The 19,045-nt window shown below is 41.4% G+C and overlaps 1 protein-coding gene across 11 annotated transcripts in view; it reads left to right on the forward strand.

Moving 5' to 3' along the window:
* SAP130 (Sin3A associated protein 130) overlaps positions 1–19,045 on the forward strand; it is a 91,183-nt gene that overhangs the window by 60,491 nt on the left and 11,647 nt on the right. For 7 of the 11 annotated variants that reach the window (XM_053596797.1, XM_053596799.1, XM_053596798.1 and 4 more), the window contains exons 15-16: positions 4,321–4,425; positions 16,871–17,229. In XM_053596797.1, coding sequence (XP_053452772.1) covers positions 4,321–4,425; positions 16,871–17,229 — 464 coding nt within the window. The remainder of the gene's footprint in view (positions 1–4,320; positions 4,426–16,870; positions 17,230–19,045) is intronic. The other 4 variants (XM_053596802.1, XM_053596803.1, XM_053596800.1 and 1 more) reach the window with 1 other exon arrangement.

Below are 19,045 nucleotides of genomic sequence, written 5' to 3' on the forward strand. Positions count from 1 at the left end.
CTCCAGCAGGACCCCCCAGTGGCCTTCAGTCTTGTGTTTTCGTATTCCTCACTGCCTCCATGGCCTCTTCTCTGCTTTCCCTGATTCAGAGTCTTATGGTCACTTCTAGTCATTTCCTTGCATATACCCTAAACTTCCTTGCCCCACTCTGCTTAGTCCAAACAAAAGTCAAATCCAATTTTCTGCGTAAAGTATGCTGACGTGTGTGCAGCAGGTTGTGGCAGGGAAAGCACTCCACCGATTGCTGTTAATTAGCCTCAGAGATCTCACTGTGATCTTAGACTAGACCAAGAAAGTGTACACTCCTTTTATAGTTTCTCCTCTCAAAATTTCTAGACCTCTTCTCCCGTCTTCACCGTTAGCTAATAAACTTGCTCCTTATATTTTTGAGAAGTTGGAAATGATCAAAAGAAACTTTCCTGGACTACAGCTGCCGCCTCCTTCATGTCAGCGCCCCCTGTGCTGCTTCTGTTCCTGCAGAAGAGCTCTCCGTGCGCCTCCCCGGCCTACTCAGAGCAGTGCTGTGGCACTCAGCCCTTCTCTCCTACGTTACTGCTTTATCTTGCTGGTGGGTCATTCACATGGAAAATATAAACATGCTGTCATCTCTTTCATCTTAAAAAACAGAGAAGAAGCCTTCTATTGAGCCCACTTGCTCTGCTATCTACCACCTCATTTTTTGGCTCCTTCTAGCAAAAAAGAATTTTTTTGTATCTGCTACCTCTGCTTCTGTCAGTCCTTTCCACGTCTTTTTCAAAATACAGAAAAATACGAAATACAGTCTAACAAACTAGCACAAAGTAAACATATCCAGCTACTGCACAGGTCAAGAAATAGAACACTACCCCCACCTTTTCCCAAAGAGTTCCAGTTTTTCTAAGTTACCCACATAGAATCATATATTATGAATTTTATGTAAATCTGACTTCCGTCATCTGGTTTTGTGTAATTCACACTTTTGCATGTGATTATAATTTTTGCATTACTATGTAAAATATCATAGTGTTACAATGCCATAGTTTACCCGTGGATATTTGTATTTCCAGACTGTGCCTAAGGTATCCTGCACATTTTCGTGTATGACTTCTGATTCCTGTGTGACTGTATTTCTGTTACATGCCTAGGAGGAATTGGCTAGGTCACAGGTTGTATTTGTGTCAATTCTAGTAGATGATCCCAGTGGTTGTCCAAGTTAATATCCACGTACACTCTCAACAACAGTGCAGATCATTGCTTCATCCTCAGCACTTGTTATTGACACTAAGTTTGGTCATTCTCTGGGTTTATAGCAGTGGAGCTCACTTTTCGTTAAATTTATTCTTGGATATGGTGTTTTTCTGCTAGTTGGGGGGGTAGTAGAGAGATTGGTCTTTTTTTGTTTTTTTCATTACTTTTCGTTATGGAAAAGGTTAAACACAATATAATTTTGAACGTATGGATATATACTTACCACCCAACTTCAATCATCAGCTTTTTAGTTCATAGCCGATTTTTGTTGCATCTATATGCCTGCCCACTACCTTCTGCCATATTATTTTGAAGCAAATCTTGGACATCACCATGTGTCTATCAAGAGATGCATGCTTTGAAAACCAGTAATCCCTTAATATCAAATATGCAATCATTGTTCAGATTGCCAATGATCTCAAATGTCATTAATTTTGTTTCGTTATTAGTTATTTGAATCGGTATTCTGATAATATGCACAAATTCAGCTTTGTCAATATGACTTTCAAGATCTTTTGGGGTTTTCTTGGGTTTTTTTGAGACAGAGTCTTACTATGTCACCCTCGGTAGAGTGCCTTGGCATCACAGCTCACAGCAACTTCAAACTCTTGGGCTCAAGTGATTCTCTTGCCCCAACCTCCCAAGTAGCTGGGACTACAGGCACCCACCACAGTGCCTGGCTATTTTTTGTTGCAGGTGTCATTGTTTAGCTGGTCCAGGCTGGGTTTGAACCTGCTGCCTCCAGTGTATGTGGCTGGCACCGTAACCACTATGCTACAGACGCTGAGCCCCAAGACCATTTTAGTATATGTTTCCTCCATTCTTTCTTTTGCAGTTTATTTGTTGAAGAGCCTTGATCTCTTGTACTATAGAGTTTCTCTTTCTGGATTTCATCAGTGAGATTTCCATGGTATTAGTTTCCTAGTACTGTTGCAACAAATTGCCACAAAGTTGGTGGCTTAGCTGGGCACGGTGGCTCATGTCTGTAATCCTAGCGCTTGGGAGGCCGAGGAGGGTGGACAGCCTGAGCTCAAGGGTTCAAGACCAGCCTGAGCCAGAGTGAGACCTCATCTCTAAAAATATTTTTGAGACATTGTGGTGGGTGCCTATATCCCAGCTACTCGGGAGGCTGAGGCAGAGAATCGCTTAAGCCCATGAGTTTGAGGTTGCTGTGAGCTGTGATGCCAGGGCAACAAAGTTAGACACTGTCTCAAAAAAAAAAAACAAAAAACTTAGTGGCTTAAAGCAACAGAAATTTATGATCTTATATTTCTGGTGGCTAATAGTCTGAGATCCAGGCATCAGCAGGGTGGATTTCCTCTGAGGTCTCTCCTAGAGAATCGATTCCTGCCCCGTTGTAACTGCTGGTGGTTGTCAACAGTCCTTTGTGTTCCATGGGTTACAGACCCGGCACTCCAGTCTGTGCTTCACACTTCCATGGCCTTCCCTTTGTATATGTGTGTCTCAAATCTCCTGTTCCTTTCTGTAGTTGGATTTAGGGACTTACCTTAATCTTTAAAGCCTTTACTTATTTACCTTTTTTCAAGAAAGGGCGCATTTATAGTTAACAGAGCTTTGGAATTCAACTAAAGGTTTCATCAAATTTTCTTTGTTGATTTTGTTCTTGTGGCAGGATTGGTGATTTAGTCTTTACGAGGAGAGAGACGATGTCTGGTGGTCACCCTTTTTGATATGTTAGCAGCTATTATGATCTATACCTGGATCTATTAATGATTCATTTTTATAAACTGGTGTATTCTGGTTTTAGCTATTTTCTCTCAAATCTATTCTCATCTGGCATTTGTTCCTTTCACTCTACTAAACTAAACATGTCAGGACTTAACTTCTACGTTATTAGCCCAAAGGGTAATTCTCCAGCAGAGCCTTATGTGGCCTCTATTGCATTGACACAGTTGACCTCTAACTCTTCCTTGATAAACTTTTTCCACTGGGCTTCCAGGAACTGGCTCAGCTCTTTATACATATGAACTTACTCAGGTCCATATAAATAGCATAGGCATAAAGCCAGGCTCAGTGGCTCACCTGTAATCCTGCACTCTGGGAGGATGAGGCTGGAGGATGATGTGAGCTCAGGAGTCCAAAACCAGGCTGAGCAGGAGCAGAGTCACTACAAAAATAAAAAAAAAAATTAGTTGAGTGTGGGTGGTGGGTACCTGTAGTCCCAGCTACTAGGGAGGCTGAGGCAGGAGGATTGACCCTAGGAGTTGGAAGTTGTAGTGAACCATGATGACACCACTGCACTCTAGTCCAGGCAACAGAAAAAAGAATGGCATAATGATGATTGTATAAACGGCGGCGCCTGTGGCTGAAAGGAGTGGGGTGCCGGCCCCATATGCCAGAGGTGGCGGGTTCAGGCCCACCCCCGGCGAAAAAGTACAAAAAAAATTAAATTTAATTAAATTTTAAAAAATAAAAATAATAATGATTGTATAAATACTTGATATGGATTTCAATTTTAATAACATCAAGTAGAAAGGAGATAACCACGTGCTGTAAGCAGCAGCTTAAAAGAGTGACAGTGGTTGCTTCCTGGAGGGAGACTGCCAGGAGGCAGGCAGGGATGGGGAAGGGACATGCTGTACTTTGTTAAAAGCTTTTTTAGTACGATTTGGTTTTTTCCAAAATGTACCTTTGTTATTTGATAAAATAAAAACCCATTTAAAAAATACATAGCTTGGCGCCTATGGCTCAAGCGGCTAAGGCGCCAGCCACATACACCTGAGCTGGCAGGTTTGAATCCAACCCGGGCCCGCCAAACAGCAGTGATGGCTACAATAACAACAACAAAAATAGCCGGGTGTTGTGGCAGGCGCCTGTAGTCCCAGCTACTGGGGAGGCGGAGGCAGGAGAATCGCTTGAGCCCAGAAGTTGGAGGTTGCCGTGAGCTATGATGCCACAGCACTCTTCCCAGGGCGACAGCTTGAGGCTCTGTCTCAAAAAAAAAAAAAAATGCATAGTCTATGTAGCGCCTTTATTTTGTCATAAGTATGCCTGACAAATGTGTATTGTGTATTTCTTATCCTTTAATGCCCTTGACTGCTATTTCCTGGGTTTATCTCTTATCTCTTTCAGAATGGCAGTTCGGAAAACCCTCATTCCCCCTCAGCCTCCTGATGTGGCTAGTCCTCGCGTGGAGAGCTCCATGCGGAGTACAGCTGGGTCACCTAGGCCTGCAGGGTGAGCACAAAAGTGTTCTTACTGCTCTTCATTGTGATTACCCATCACTGCAGATGGAGGAGCATAATAAGCATTATCTGTTGAATGTACTTTCTACCCTTTCCACCCTCTCTTATCCCTATGTGCCTCGTTGATGAAGTGGGAAGGCACACGTCTAACATCTGCTTCGTAGACTTCTCGTGTATTTAAATGAGATGCTGTTTAAAGCACTTAGAACAGAGCCTGCCTCATAGCAAACACCAGTTGTTACAGCTGTCAAAAATGGCACCATGACAGTAATTTACGGATGCTTTTTCTTTATCTTCTTAATTTCAAAGGTAATACTATAATGAGAAAAGTAGAGAATATAAAAATATTTAAGATATAAAGTGAAAGTCATTGTCTTTTTCTTCCACCTACCTTGCCAGTCCTACTTCGCAGAAGGATATCAACCAGTAACACTTTTGACAAGTACCTTTTTACATCTTTTTCTACACATGCAGTAGATATGTCAATAGATTGTTGAAAATGAGGCTTACTGGGCGGCGCCTGTGGCTCAGTCGGTAAGGCGCCGGCCCCATATACCGAGGGTGGCGGGTTCAAACCCAGCCCCAGCCAAACTGCAACAAAAAAATAGCCGGGCATTGTGGCGGGCGCCTGTAGTCCCAGCTGCTCCGGAGGCTGAGGCAAGAGAATCGCTTAAGCCCAGGAGTTGGAGGTTGCTGTGAGCTGTATGATGCCACGGCACTCTACCCAGGGCCATAAAGTGAAACTCTGTCTCTACAAAAAAAAAAAAAAAAAAGAAAGAAAATGAGGCTTACTGATTAGATTGTTTTAGGCCTTATTCATATCAGTAATAGCTTACCATGTTAATTAGTGATACTTAGATCTACTTCTCCAGGAAACTGCTTTCAAGAAAAGAATTATGAATGTCTTGTTTGTGCCAGGTATTTTTTAGAATCTGGGGATATACAGTAGTACGATAGACGCAAAGTTTCCATTCCCTTTAAGCTTACTTCCTTGTGAGTATTGTCTGCTAACAGTTGCACCACTGGAGCTACCCTCTAAACTGACTTTCTAATGACATAGAGAAATAATAGGTGCATGAGGACAAAGGAACTTTAAAGGGAATAAAAAGTGATGGGAGGAAGAGGGTTATGACATACAGAAATGCTTCTCTGAGCAGAGTATGAAGGAATAGGCCATGTGCTTCCCAATATGGGAATGTGTCCGGTAGAGGGTCTTTACAGGGCCCAAGACTTCTTTTTTTTTTTTTGAGACAGAGCCTCACTGTGTCGCCCTCAGTAGAGTCCCATGGTGTCACAGCTCACACTAACCTCAAACTCTTGGGCTCAAGCGATTCTCTTGCCTGAGCCTCCCAAGCAGCTTGGCACCACAGGCGCCTGCCACAATGCCCGGCTAAGGGCCGACGATTTTGATATAGGGGATACTTGTAGTTGTCACTTTGCACAATAGTGCAGAAATGTAAATATAACTCTGCAAGCTGAAAATGAAAGTGATTTTAATCAATGGAGAAAATTACTATTACTCTGTGACTAAAACCTTACAGTTGGTTATAGTATATAGGAATGAAAAAATAATGACACTAATGTTTACTTAGTCCAATATAACTTAAAGCATTAGAAATACGAGAGTGGTTGGAATGGTGCTTGCCTTCTCATTCTCTGACTTGGAAGGGCACAGAAATCCTTGTAAGCATTGGCACGTGGCCGTGCTCCTCTCTAAGTCTGGATCCACTTCTGTCAGCTTACCCTTTGCATTTTCAATATTGTGCGATATCTGCAAGAGTTCCTTTAATGTCAAGTTTTTTGCCAGGATCACTTCCAGGGACCTTTTTGTGCATTTAGTGAGAACCCCTTGTTGTCACCACTGCTTGGACACAGTGCACTTGTCACAGCAGCGCTCTTCTCGGTGCCGGCGCTTTACCACTTCACCCAACAGCAGTCAGATTCACGGTGACTTCTGAAATGACCAAACCAGCCTTTCCTGGCAGTAAAAGATTTTTCTTCTTTTTCCTAATTACCCTTTTTTGTGTGGCACAGTAATACTATTTCCAGAAACACATCCTTCAACACTTGGCATTGAATGATTATGACTTTTTTAAATTACTGTCTTCAATCCAGAGTAGAGGTCAGCACTCCATTTCTGTTATAAATGACTTTTTATTCCTAGTGCAATTTAAACTAAAAGAGTGCAATATCAAATGAAAAGATGATATTAAATTGTCTCTACCTTCCTTTTTGTATTTATTGGATTTTTTTTCAATATGGTTCATACCACAGCTGTGTGCAAGCCTAAGTCTCATCTTTTCTTCTCTTTGTTGGGCCACTTTAAAATCCGATACAATTCTGCTTCTAGCATTATACCTTTGGTTTTTTGTAGCATTTTCATCTTCATTGGCCAGCTGTCTCTTTTAACCTTCCATTTTTGTAAGATGTCATAATTGGTTTATTGGTGGGAAACCAGAACAACACAACTGCATGCTTTACTGTCTTTGTGAACTGTTATTCAGACGTGCATTGACTGATCACCACCAGACTTCAGTCACTTAGAGAATGCTGCCTATCTTTCACATAATGATATAATAATTTAGGAACTGTAGTGCTAACAGCAGAGGTTGAACTTTATACTCATAGTATACACCGAGTACTGAAATTTGGATAGTGTTGTTGGGGGACTGGGGTAACACAGCTACACATACAGTAAGCATTACATAACAGTGGAGATACGTTCTGAGAAATACATCATTAGGTGATTTCATCATTGTGGAAACATCCTAATGGGTACTTGCACGAATCCACATGGCACAGCCTACTACACCCCTAGTGTGTTGTACGGAGGCTACAAACCCATCCAGCAAGAGACTGTACTGAATACTATAGGCAATTGTAGCACAATAGTATTTGTGTATCTAAAGATAGAAAAGGCATGGTAGAAATAGCTTAAGGGACTACCTTTGTATATATGCTCCATTGTTTTTTGTTTTTGTTTTTTTGAGACAGAGCTTCAAGCTGTCGCACTGGGTAGAGTGCTGTGGCATCACAGCTCACAGCAACTTCCAACTCCTGGGCTTAAGTGATTCTATTGCCTCAGCCTCCCAAGTAGCTGGGACTATAGGCGCCGCCACAATGCCCGGCTATTTTGTTGTTGTTGTTGTTGTTGTTGTTGTAGTTGTCATTGTTGTTTGACAGGCCCAGACTGGATTCGAACCCCCCAGCTCTGGTGTATGTGGCTAGCACCTTAGCCGCTTGAGCTTCAGGGGCCGAGCCATGTGCTCCATTGTTTACTGGACCATCCTATGCAGAGCATGACTGTACATGAGAGAGCATGACAGCATCGTGCTCTGTGAGGACTGAAACAGCCCAGAGTACCAGAGAGAGTTGTCAAAGATGGTTTAGAAATGTATTTTTGTTTGTTTGTTTTTTTCTTGCAGTTTTTAGCCAGAGCTGGGTTTGAACCCACCACCTCTGGTATATAGGACCGGCGCCCTACTCCTTGAGTCACAGGCGCCGCCTGGAAATGTATTTTTGTAAGGATTACTATGGCTACCAAGCTGAGAATAAATTGCAAGAGGGCAAGGGTAAGAGCAGGGAAACCAAGTAAGAAGTAATACAGCCTTCGACAGTATTAGTGGCTTGAACCAGCATGAGGAATTGTTTCTTAGCAAATGTCTGGATTCTGGGTATGTTTTGAAGGTACAGCTGACAGAATATTTTGATGGAATAGAGAGAAAGGAGTCAAGGACAGCTCCTAGATTTTGTCTGAACAACTAGAATTACCCTTTCTAAAATGAGGAAACTATGGGAAGAGCAGGGGAAAGGTCAGCAGGTTAGTTTTAACACTTTAATTTTGCTATATCCAAGTGATTGGACACTTACACAGAGATACCAGGTAGACAGCTGTGTATAAAATTCTGAAGTTAGGGATGGCGCCTGTGGCTCAGTGAGTAGGGCACCAGCCCCATATACCGAGGGTGGTGGGTTCAAACCCGGCCCCGGCCAAACTGCAACAAAAACAGCCGGACATTGTGGTGGGTGCCTGTAGTCCCAGCTACTTGGGAGGCTGAGGCAAGAAAATCGCCTACGCCCAAGAGCTGGAGGTTGCTGTGAGCTGTGACACCACGGCACTCTACCAAGGGCAATGAAGTAAGACTCTGTCTCTAAAAAAAATATTCTGAAGTCAGAATTCTAGAAGTGAAGGTAGAGTCCATGCTAGCGATACAGATTTGGGAATTACAAGAGTTATATGTTCTTTAGGCTTGGCACCTCTAGCTCAGTGGTTAAGGCGCTGGCCACATACACTGGGGTTGGCAGGTTCGAACCCAGCCTGGGCCTGCTAAACAATGACCACTACAACAAAAAAATGCCCAGGCGTTGTGGTGGGTGCCTGTAGTCCCAGCTACTTAGGAGGTTGAGGCAAGAGAATTGCTTGAGCCCAAGAGTTTGAGGTTGCTGTGAGCTGTGATGCTAGAGCATTCTACGGAGGGTGACATAGTAAGACTGTCTCAAAAAAAAAAAATAAATAACATGTTCTTTAAAACCATCAGAATGGAAGGGAGTATAAACAGAAAAGAAGTGGTGCAAGGACCTTGCCTTAGGATATAGCAACTTTAGAGATGAGGAAAACAAAAAATCATAAAGCAAACACTATTTCTACACAATGTGATGTTCTGAGATGTGTTGGTGCCATATAATTAGTCCTCAGCTAGTGAACACTTAGGGTATTTTCACTTATCACTGCCATAAAACTGCAGTGACTCTCTTTATTCTTTTATCATTGAGCCCCTTTGTAGTCATTTTTGGGGCATGTGTTTCTGGAAGTAGTATTACTGTGTCAAAATAATGTGCTGTTTAAATTCTGGTTTCCAGTCACTATACCCATTTATATCTTCATTAAATATGGGTTCCTAATTTTTCCTTATTCTTGGCCAACACTAGATACTAAGTTTTTAAAATGTAATACATTCTTTTTCATTGTTTAAAATGTTTTTTTTTTCTTTTTTCAAAACAAGTTAACATGGACTTGGTTTTAAAGCATTAGTCATGAAGGTGAAGAGCACGCCATGAAATAACAAAAGTCTATCCCTGTGAGCGAAAGCAGGTGCAGAAACTGGAGGGAGCGGTGTTATTTGTGGAATCCTTGGATTTAATACGATTCAGGGATGTTGGGCCCCACATAGGCACCCAGACTGGTCTTATTTGCATAGTCTGTTTTTATGGCACCTGAAAGAAAAGAGCATTTGGATTGTGAGAAAATATCTGGAAGAGCAGGCTCCCCACACTCCCACACTCAGATACAAGGAATCTCTGGTAAATGGCATTTTTAGGAACAGCCCAGCTCCTTTTATAGATAAATAATAATAAAAGGATTGATATGAAGATAACTGAAATTAAAACATAGGGAAGAAGCAGCGAAATATACTAATTTGTTCACTAAGAACACTGGCCAGAAAAATGTCGACAGGGGATAGATGAAATTTATAACCAACATTCCACTGTGAATTTAAGTATCTTAACACAAAGACAAAATGCGAAGACTCCAAGAGTAAATGGCAGAACGTAAAGAGATGTCACGAGTTGACAGAACGTAGTAGAGAACCAGAAGACACCACAGAGTGAAGGCAGAGAACAGTGTAGGTCATAGAGAATAGAAATGAAAAGTGAACAAAGTAAAAAGAAGCAGAAGAAAAAACGTACAGGATATACTGTCACAGAAGTAGGATGAAATGTGTCCTATCACAACATAAATGCCTTGTTATGGGGTGAATTGTGTCCCCCCAAATTTCTATATTGAAGTCTTACCGCCCAGTCCCTCAGAATGCGACCTTATTTGGGTCGTTGTAGAGGTGATTATTACAGTTAAGATGAGGTCATACTGGATTAGGGTAGGCCCCCTATTATTATGGTTATTCTTATTAAAAGGGGAATTAGGGGGTGAGCCTGTGGCTCAATAGAGTAGGGTGCTGGCCCCATATGCCAGAGGTGGTAGGTTCAAACCCAGCCCCGGCCAAAAACTGCAAAAAACAAAAAAAAAACCCACCCCTTTAATAGAAAAGGGGTGGGGGTGAATTAGGATATAGACACATGTAATGCTGTGTGAGCACGAAGGCAGACGTTGGAATGGTGCAAAGGGACAACAGAATTCGCCAGCACACCACCAGAAGCTAGGTGAGGCAGGGAATGAACAGTCTCTTCCTCACTACTCTCAATAATCAGCCCTGCTGTCACCTGGTTCAGTCCACTAGCCTCTGTAACTGTGGGACAGTGCGCTTCTATTGTTTAAACCACACAGTTTGTGATAATTTGTTATGGCAGCCTTACAAACTAATACAGGCCTTAACTCACCTGTTGAAGTAAACCTTTTTCCAGGTTGAATTACAAAACAAAACCCAACTCTTCATTGTATACAAAGACATACGTAAAACAGAGTAATTCAGAAAAGTTGGTGAAATACAAGTGGTCCCTGCATTACAGACAACAGCATTCCATACTTGGGAACAGGCTCCCAAGGCTCCGCATATGGATAACTATAGTTAATAATTCGGGAACTCGTTTCTTGTGCACATGAAACACACACCCATGGTGTAAGCAGTTTCTTAGCACAGTATCTTAACTCTAGCTGCTAGTCTCAGAGAAGCAGCTGATGGAAACACAAGAACACAAAGAATTAAGATCTAGAGCCAAGAAAGTTCATGACAGAAGATATAGCGGAAGTCTTTTGTTGCATCGAAACAGGATTTGCTAAGCTTAAGGAACAGGATCCTATCATTGAGCGATTTACAAAGGTTCTCCATGGAGTTAGTGAAAATGTCAGCTACTACAAGGCCATTTATGATGAAAAAAAGAAAAAAGCTGTACACAGCCTTAGATACCTTTTTCAAGAAACCCACTTTAGTGGTGAGCTCCCTCCTCCGACAACAGAATCAAACCCCAGTTCTCCAGCACCATCTATGTTGTCATCATCTGATCGTCAGCCTTCCTTTGTGCCTCAAAAATGCCCCTTCCAATAAGCAAGACATTATGCAGTGTTAGGTGTGTCAACCTTTAATTTTTTTTTTTTAAATTTCTTCTATCTCCTTTCTAAATTTTTTGTGTGAGTTTATTTTTTACGTTCTGTTTTAATCAAAAGAAAGAGCATAATAGTTTCTGTCAGTCATTAGTACAGTAGAGGAGAATTATTTTATTACAGCTTTACACTATATTACTGTTACCACATATGAGCCATTATAGTATTATTTCCATATATGTGCTGTTCATCAAGGATCTGAGTTGCATACAAATCCAACCTTAAAATGTTCTCAGGAACATATCTCATTTGTAACCCAGGAACCGTAGCATGCTATGCCTGACTTGTACTGACTTACAAGAGTAGATTATTAAATTATAAGAAATTATATGAGCCAGTTGTGAAAGACAGCCATTGTAAAAAATTGTGTTACTGGGCGGCGCCTGTGGCTCAGTCAGTAAGGCGCCGGCCCCATATACCGAGGGTGGCGGGTTCAAACCTGGCCCCGGCTGAACTGCAACCAAAAAAAAAAAAAAAAAAAATAGCCGAGTGTTGTGGCAGGCGCCTGTAGTCCCAGCTACTTGGGAGGCTGAGGCAAGAGAATCGCTTAGGCCCAGGAGTTGGAGGTTGCTGTGAGCTGTGTGATGCCATGGCACTCTACCAAGGGCCATAAAGTGAAACTCTGTCTCTACAAAAAAAAAATTGTGTTACTGTTGGGCAGCACCCATAGCTCAGTGGGTAGAGCGCCATTCACATGCACCAAGGGCAGGTTCAAACCCCACCCGGGCCAGCTAAAACAACGACGACGACAACAACAACAACAAAAATAGCCGGGTGTTGTGGCCGGTGCCTGTAGTCCCAGCTACTTGGGAGACTGAGGCAAGAGAATGCTTAAGCCCAAGAGTTTGAGATTGCTGTGAGCTGTGATGCCATAACACTTTACCTCGCCAATTGTATTACTGTCTATATACTCATAACTAAAAAAATAATGTTAAAACAAATGTAGTTAATATTGTAAACTCATCGTATCCTAATCATTCTCGAGTACATTTTATTATTATGATGGTGGAAATAATGTATAATTGTGTGCTAATTATTTTTATTATTATTTACATATATGTTGTATTCATCAAGTATCCGAGATGCTTCACATCTCTACACTTAGTGCTTTAGCACTGGTAGCTTGAAAGTGGTGTTGGTCAGAGTATTTATCCCACAGAAATTGTCATTAGTGCTTCATTAACTATTTTATTCATCTTCTAAGCAGAGGTTGGAAGCTTTTCCAGTAAAGGCCCAAATCCAAGTCATTTTAGGTTTTGTGGGTCATACGGTCTCTGTTTTAGCAGGAAAGGAGCCATAGACAACATGTATACAAATGAGAGTGGCTACATTCCAAAAAAATTCATTTGCAAAACATGGTGGACTGGGATACAGTTTGTCAACCCCTGATTTAAGAAAATGATGAGAAAATGATAATCAGAATGATTAAACATAAAATTATGTTTTCTCTGTAGCTGTTAAATTGTTGAGAAACCAAAAATGTAAGGCAATATTCCTCACGTATTCAAAAACCATCATCTGCTTAGAGAAGAAGTCTCACATGTCATTGTGAATTTTCCAGTTTTCCCTTGTTTTTTGATTTTTAGCTCCATTTTGTTGTGGTTGGAGAAGATATTTTGTGTGATTTCAGCCTTTCTAGTTTATTGAAATTTCAATTTTGACTAAACATATGGTCTGCCCTAGAATCTTCCATGTACACTTGAGAGGAGTGTGTATTCTGCTGTTCGTGGGTGGAGTCTTTCTATATATGTCTGTTAGGTCTAGTAGGTTTAGTGTTCAGCTCCCCTCTTTCCTTGCTGAGCTCTGTGTGGATGTCCTAGCGATGACTGAAACTGGGGTGTTGAATGAAATCTCTTACTATTCTTGTAGGACTATATTTTTTCCTTTAATTTTATCATTGGTTGCTCCATATGTATATTCTGGAGCTCTCTGTTCCTGGGTATGTGAAGGTTTATAATTGCTAGATGTTTTTTCTTTTATTGTGGTGAGAACATTTAATGTGAGATGTACCCTCTTATAAAGAAATTTCAGTGTACATTACAGTATTGTTTATTGTAGGTATGATGTTGTGTAGCAAATCTCTAGCACTTCTTCATCTTGCTTAAGTGAAACTTTATACGCTTTTCTTAGTAACTCCGTTTCTCCATCCCCATTACATTTTTTTTTTTTTCAGACAGAATCTCACTTGTTTGCCCTTGATAAAGTGCCATGGCATTATACCCTACAGTGACCTCAATCTCTTAGGCTCAAGCAATCCTCTTGCCTCAGCCTCCCAAGTAGCTGGGACTACAGGCTAGATATGGGGGTCTCGATCTTGCTGGCTCTTGCTCAGGCTGGTCCTGAGCTCAAGCAATCCACCTACCTCAGCCTCCCAGAGTGCTAGGATTACAGGCGTGAGCCACCACACCCACCCACCCCCATTATCTTTTTGATGAATCTCTTATGAAAATACAATGTCTTTTGTAACAGTTTTTGATTTAAAGTCTGTTTCACCTGATGAAGGTATAGGTTCCTCCCCTGACTTTCTTTTAGTTACTGTTTGCGTGAATATCTTTTACCATCCTTTCATGGAAAGCTAATTTGGTGTTAATTAAAACTGGATTGAAATAAATTTAGGATGTTAATTGTAATCCCATGGCAACCAATAAAAAAATAACACTAAAAGAAGATAATGTCACCTGAGGACTTAAATTACTTACACATATTTTTCCGAAAGATATATCAGGCAAAGACAAATTGAAATTGTAATTATCAGGAAAGATGGAATTGATCTTTTTGTTGTTGTTGCAGTTGTTTAGCTGGCCCCGAGCCGGGTTCAAACCCACCACTCTTGCGGTGTATGTGGCTGGCACCCAGCCAGATGAAATTCATCTTAAAAACAAAACACAGACAGTACATTGCAATCTCGAAGAAAAAGATTTATAAAGCAGAATTTACCAGAAGTATAAAGGGGGTTTAAAAGAACAAATTACAAGTAAAAAGGCTTTAATTCATTTTCAACTACATCTATTCAAGTAGACAACAAATAAATATGGATATAATTAACCTAAACAATAATAAGGTAAATTTATATTAATTCAGTGTGTTAATTCTACTTTTTCTGGTAACCACAGAACATTTGCACAAATAGTTTCTTTGTTATGCACAAGAAAAGTCTAAATAAATTACGGAAAATTATTTCATCTCAGTGCAAACTAGAAATAGTATTGAAAGCAGAAAATGGAAAGCCCTTTTTACCCATTTTTAAATCCTCTAAAACAGTCAAAAAAATATGAAAGTTGCAGTATATTTTAAAAATGTCATAATGAAAGCAGTATCAATGGCTACAACTGAGGCAGTATTCAGACGAAAATGTATAGCCTTAAATATTTTTATGTCAATTTAAAAATATTGAAAGTTATCAGGATAAAAAAGAGCAAAAAGTAAAATAAAGGAATACATGTAAGCAGTTAAAATTAATGACTAAGAAAACACATTAGCCAACCAATCAGGGTTAACAGTAAAAAAGCACAAGTTCAATGGTACATGCCTGTAATCCCAGCACTTCAGGATGCTTAACCAGGAGAATTGCTTGAACCTGGGAATTTAAGACCAGCCACAGCAACATAGTGAGACCCCCCATAGTGCAGCAACATAGCTAAAAATTAGCTAGTGATGGTGGTGCTGGCCTGTCATCCCAGCTGCTTGGTCAGCTAAGGCAGGAAGATCCCTTGAGCCCAAGAGTGTGAAATTTCAGTTTGCTGTGATTGTACCACTGCACTCATCCTGGGCAACAGAATGAGACCGTATCTCTTTAAAAAATGAAAATGAAATAAGTAAATAAATGGGAAAATGGCAGAAGAATTTTAGGTTAGAAATCATTCCTTAGAAATATTAAGGTGTTGGGCGGCGCCTGTGGCTCAGTCGGCAGGGCGCCGGCCCCATATACCGAGGGTGGCGGGTTCAAACCCAGCCCCGGCTGAACTGCAAACCAAAAAATAGCTGGGTGTTGTGGCGGGTGCCTGTAGTCCCAGCTACTCGGGAGGCTGAGGCAAGAGAATCGCTTAAGCCCAGGAGTTGGAGGTTGCTGTGGGCTGTGTGATGCCATGGCACTCTACCGAGGGTGATAAAGTGAGACTCTGTCTCTACAAAAAAAAAAGAAATATTAAGGTGTTGGGCAGCGCCTGTGGCTCAGTGGGTAGGGCGCCAGCCCCACATACCAAGGGTGGCGGGTTCAAACCTGTCCCCAGCCAGCTAAAACAGCTGTGGCAACTGCAACAAAAAATAGCCGGGCATTGTGATGGGTGCCTGTGGTCCCAGCTACTCGGGAGGGTTAGGCAAGAGAATCGCTTAAGCCCACGCATTGGAGGTTGACTGTGAGCTACGATGCCATGGCACCTACCGAGGGCAACATAGTGAGACTCTGTCTCAGGAAAAAAAAAAAAAATGGTACTCTTGAAAGGCCTGATGACTTTGAATCCTGGTTTCTAATACCTTTGTTTCTGAAAGCTTTGATGATCTTTATTCCCGATGGCCTTTTGCCTCTAAAAACTCCTGGTCAGTACAAAGAAATCAGTAGTTCCCTACTGCTCAGTTTCCATCTTGGCCCTTTTGGAAGGGTAAGGGAGACTCCAATGTGTCAGATGAACTTTTGGAATGACTTTTAATTTTTTTTTTTTTTTTTTTTTTTTGAGACAGAGTCTCCCTATGTCGCCCTTGGTAGAGTACTGTGGCATCACAGCTCACAGCAACCTCCAACTCAGGGAAACATAAAGGTGTACTGGCTTTTTCTAAAAGATAATACAAAGGCTGCAGATGAAGAGACACATAGGGCAGGGCATAAGGGGCTGAGCACGGAGCATCCATGCTCTCCCAGACATGCCAGCTTCCAGGAACCTCGGGTTCAGCTGTCTGGAAGCTGCTGAACCCAGTCATTTTGGCTTTTCCTGGGAGCTTTGTCATGCAGGCATGATTGAGTAAATCATGGGCCATTAGTGATTGCCTCAACTTTTAGCCCTCCTCTCCTCTCAACTACAATTTCAGTTAAAAGCCAACAACTACTTCAAAGATAACATAAATATTAAGAAATTTTAAGAGAAAAAATACATGAATGTAATGAAAATTGGTTGTCCTATGATGACAGGACTGAGTGATCTCTTTAAAACACCATTTTATTACTGGTTATAAAAACTTTGTGGGGGTAGGGCATACAGAACATTTTTAAAACTTAAATTTCCTTTAGAAGTTGGCTTAATGTTGAACTTTTAGGTTCAAGGAATAGAGTGTCACTTGTGCTATATTTTGTATTAAAAAATTGAACAAAGATACCATTTCTCTCACAAGTTGTGGTTTAAGGCACTTTTCTCTTATTTGTTCCGAATGCTTTGCTTTTGTGTTTCAGTGCCAAACCCAAGTCTGAAATTCACGTGTCTATGGCTTCTCCAGTCACCATGTCCATGGAGACTGTATCTAATCAAAATAATGATCAGCCTACCATTGCCGTCCCTCCAACCGCCCAGCAGCCTCCACCAACCATTCCAACAATGATTGCAGCAGCCAGTCCCCCATCACAGCCAGCAGTTGCCCTTTCAACCATTCCTGGAGCAGTCCCCATCACTCCACCCATCACCACAATTGCAGCCGCACCGCCACCATCAGCCACGGTGGGTGGCGGTCTCTCCTCTGTCTTGGGCCCTCCTGTACCTGAAGTTAAAGTAAAGGAAGAAGTAGAACCTATGGACATCATGAGGCCAGTTTCTGGTAAGTTCATTCACAGAACACTCTGCATTAGGAAACACTGCTTCCCTTTTCCTTACTGAGCTAGAGCTCTCTTTCCTGACTCTTGTGCAACCTCCACCAGGAAGCCATACTGCCTGATGCCTAATTTAGATTTCAGTAATTTTTAATAAGTGGAAGAAAATATTAAACTCCTGTGAAAACTAAAGCCATTTTGCTGCCTGTTTGTAATTAAGTTTAATTTCTGACCATATCTTCAGAATAGTCTCCTTGCCTTCATTAAGAAAATATGACCACGTAAAATGGGTCACAATATGGTCATAGGCAAGTATTATTTATTTACAGTTTTATTCCCTGTCAATTTTTGTTGCCTCATTAATATAGTAAAGATTTATCAGGTCTGACAATTAAGTTCATGAACTTACCACCATGTGCTTACGTAGAGGACCCTGTAATAACAACTCTTTAAGGTTTCATAACCTTGGTGTGTTAGTGTCCCAGCTGTGTTCATGTCAATTGCATGGCAGTGTCTTGCTGAATCGTATTCATAATCGTTGCGTGTTTTTGTATGCTGCCACAAGAATGTGGAGCTTGAATCAGAGCAACAAACATTAAATAAATTTCTTGTTAAACTTGGCAAAGAGTGGCCAGCCATGGTGGCTCATGCCGGTAATCTGACACTCACAGAGACCAAGGTAGGTGGACTGCTTGAGCTCATGAGTTCGAGAGCAGCCTAAGCAAAAGCCAGGCATTGTGGCGGGCACGTGTAGTCTCAGCTACTGGGGAGGCTGAGGCAAGAGGATTGCTTAAGCCCAGGAGTTTGAGGTTACTGAGACCTGTGACACCATGGCACTCTACTGAGGGTGACAAAGTGAAACTCTTATCTCAAAACAAAAATATACATGGCAAGAGTGGAAGTGAAATCAGAGATATGTTGGTCCAAGTTTATGAGGGTAATGCCACGAAAGAAAACCACAGTGTTCAAATGAAAAAGAAAAGAAAAAAAAATTTTTTTTTTTTTTTCTGAGACAGAGTCTCACCATGTCACTCTCGGTAGAGTGCTATGGCATCACAGCTCACAGCAACTCTTGGGCTTAAGCAGTTCTCTTGCCTCAGCCTCCCAGTAGCTAGGACTACAGGTGCCCGCCACAATGCCTGGCTATTTTTTTGTTGCAGTTGTCACTGTTGTTTAGCTGGCCTGGGTGGGGTTTGAACCTGCCAGCCTGGGTTGTAGGAGGCCGGCGCCCTACCCACTGAGCTATGGGTACAAATGAATTAAACGGTTTTCTGAGGAGAAAAAATCATCACTGAAGAAAAGAAGTCAGGGCAGCCAATAGCAAGCAGAACTATTAAAAACATCGCAAAAAGTTTGTCAAATTGTGTGTCCAAATCATCAGCTGACTGAGAAGCATAGTAGATGAAGTAAACATCAACAGAGAAACAGGAAAATTTTAACTGAAAATCTTGGCATGAGAAAGATGTGTACAAAAATGGTCCCTAAGGAGCTCACCAATGAACAAGAACAAAGGAGAATCAAAGTTTGCCAAGACATTTTGGAGAAGCAAGATGATGTTTGGGGCCGTGTTATCACTGGTGATGAAACAGGGCTGTGTTGTATCCTGAATCAAAGTATCAAAGTAGGCAACGGAAGTCAGCCAATTCTCCACAACCAAAAAGTTCCCTCAGTCCAAATCAAAAGTCAAAATGATGTTGCAGAACTTTTTGATACAAGAGGGATTGCTCATTATGAATTTCTACCAACTGGACAGACAGTTAAACAAGTTTACCATTTGGAAGTACTGAAAAGGCTGCATACAAACATCAGAGGAGAGCTACTTGA

The sequence above is a fragment of the Nycticebus coucang genome, chromosome 7, assembly GCF_027406575.1.
Source record: "Nycticebus coucang isolate mNycCou1 chromosome 7, mNycCou1.pri, whole genome shotgun sequence".
Classification (NCBI taxonomy): domain Eukaryota; kingdom Metazoa; phylum Chordata; class Mammalia; order Primates; family Lorisidae; genus Nycticebus; species Nycticebus coucang.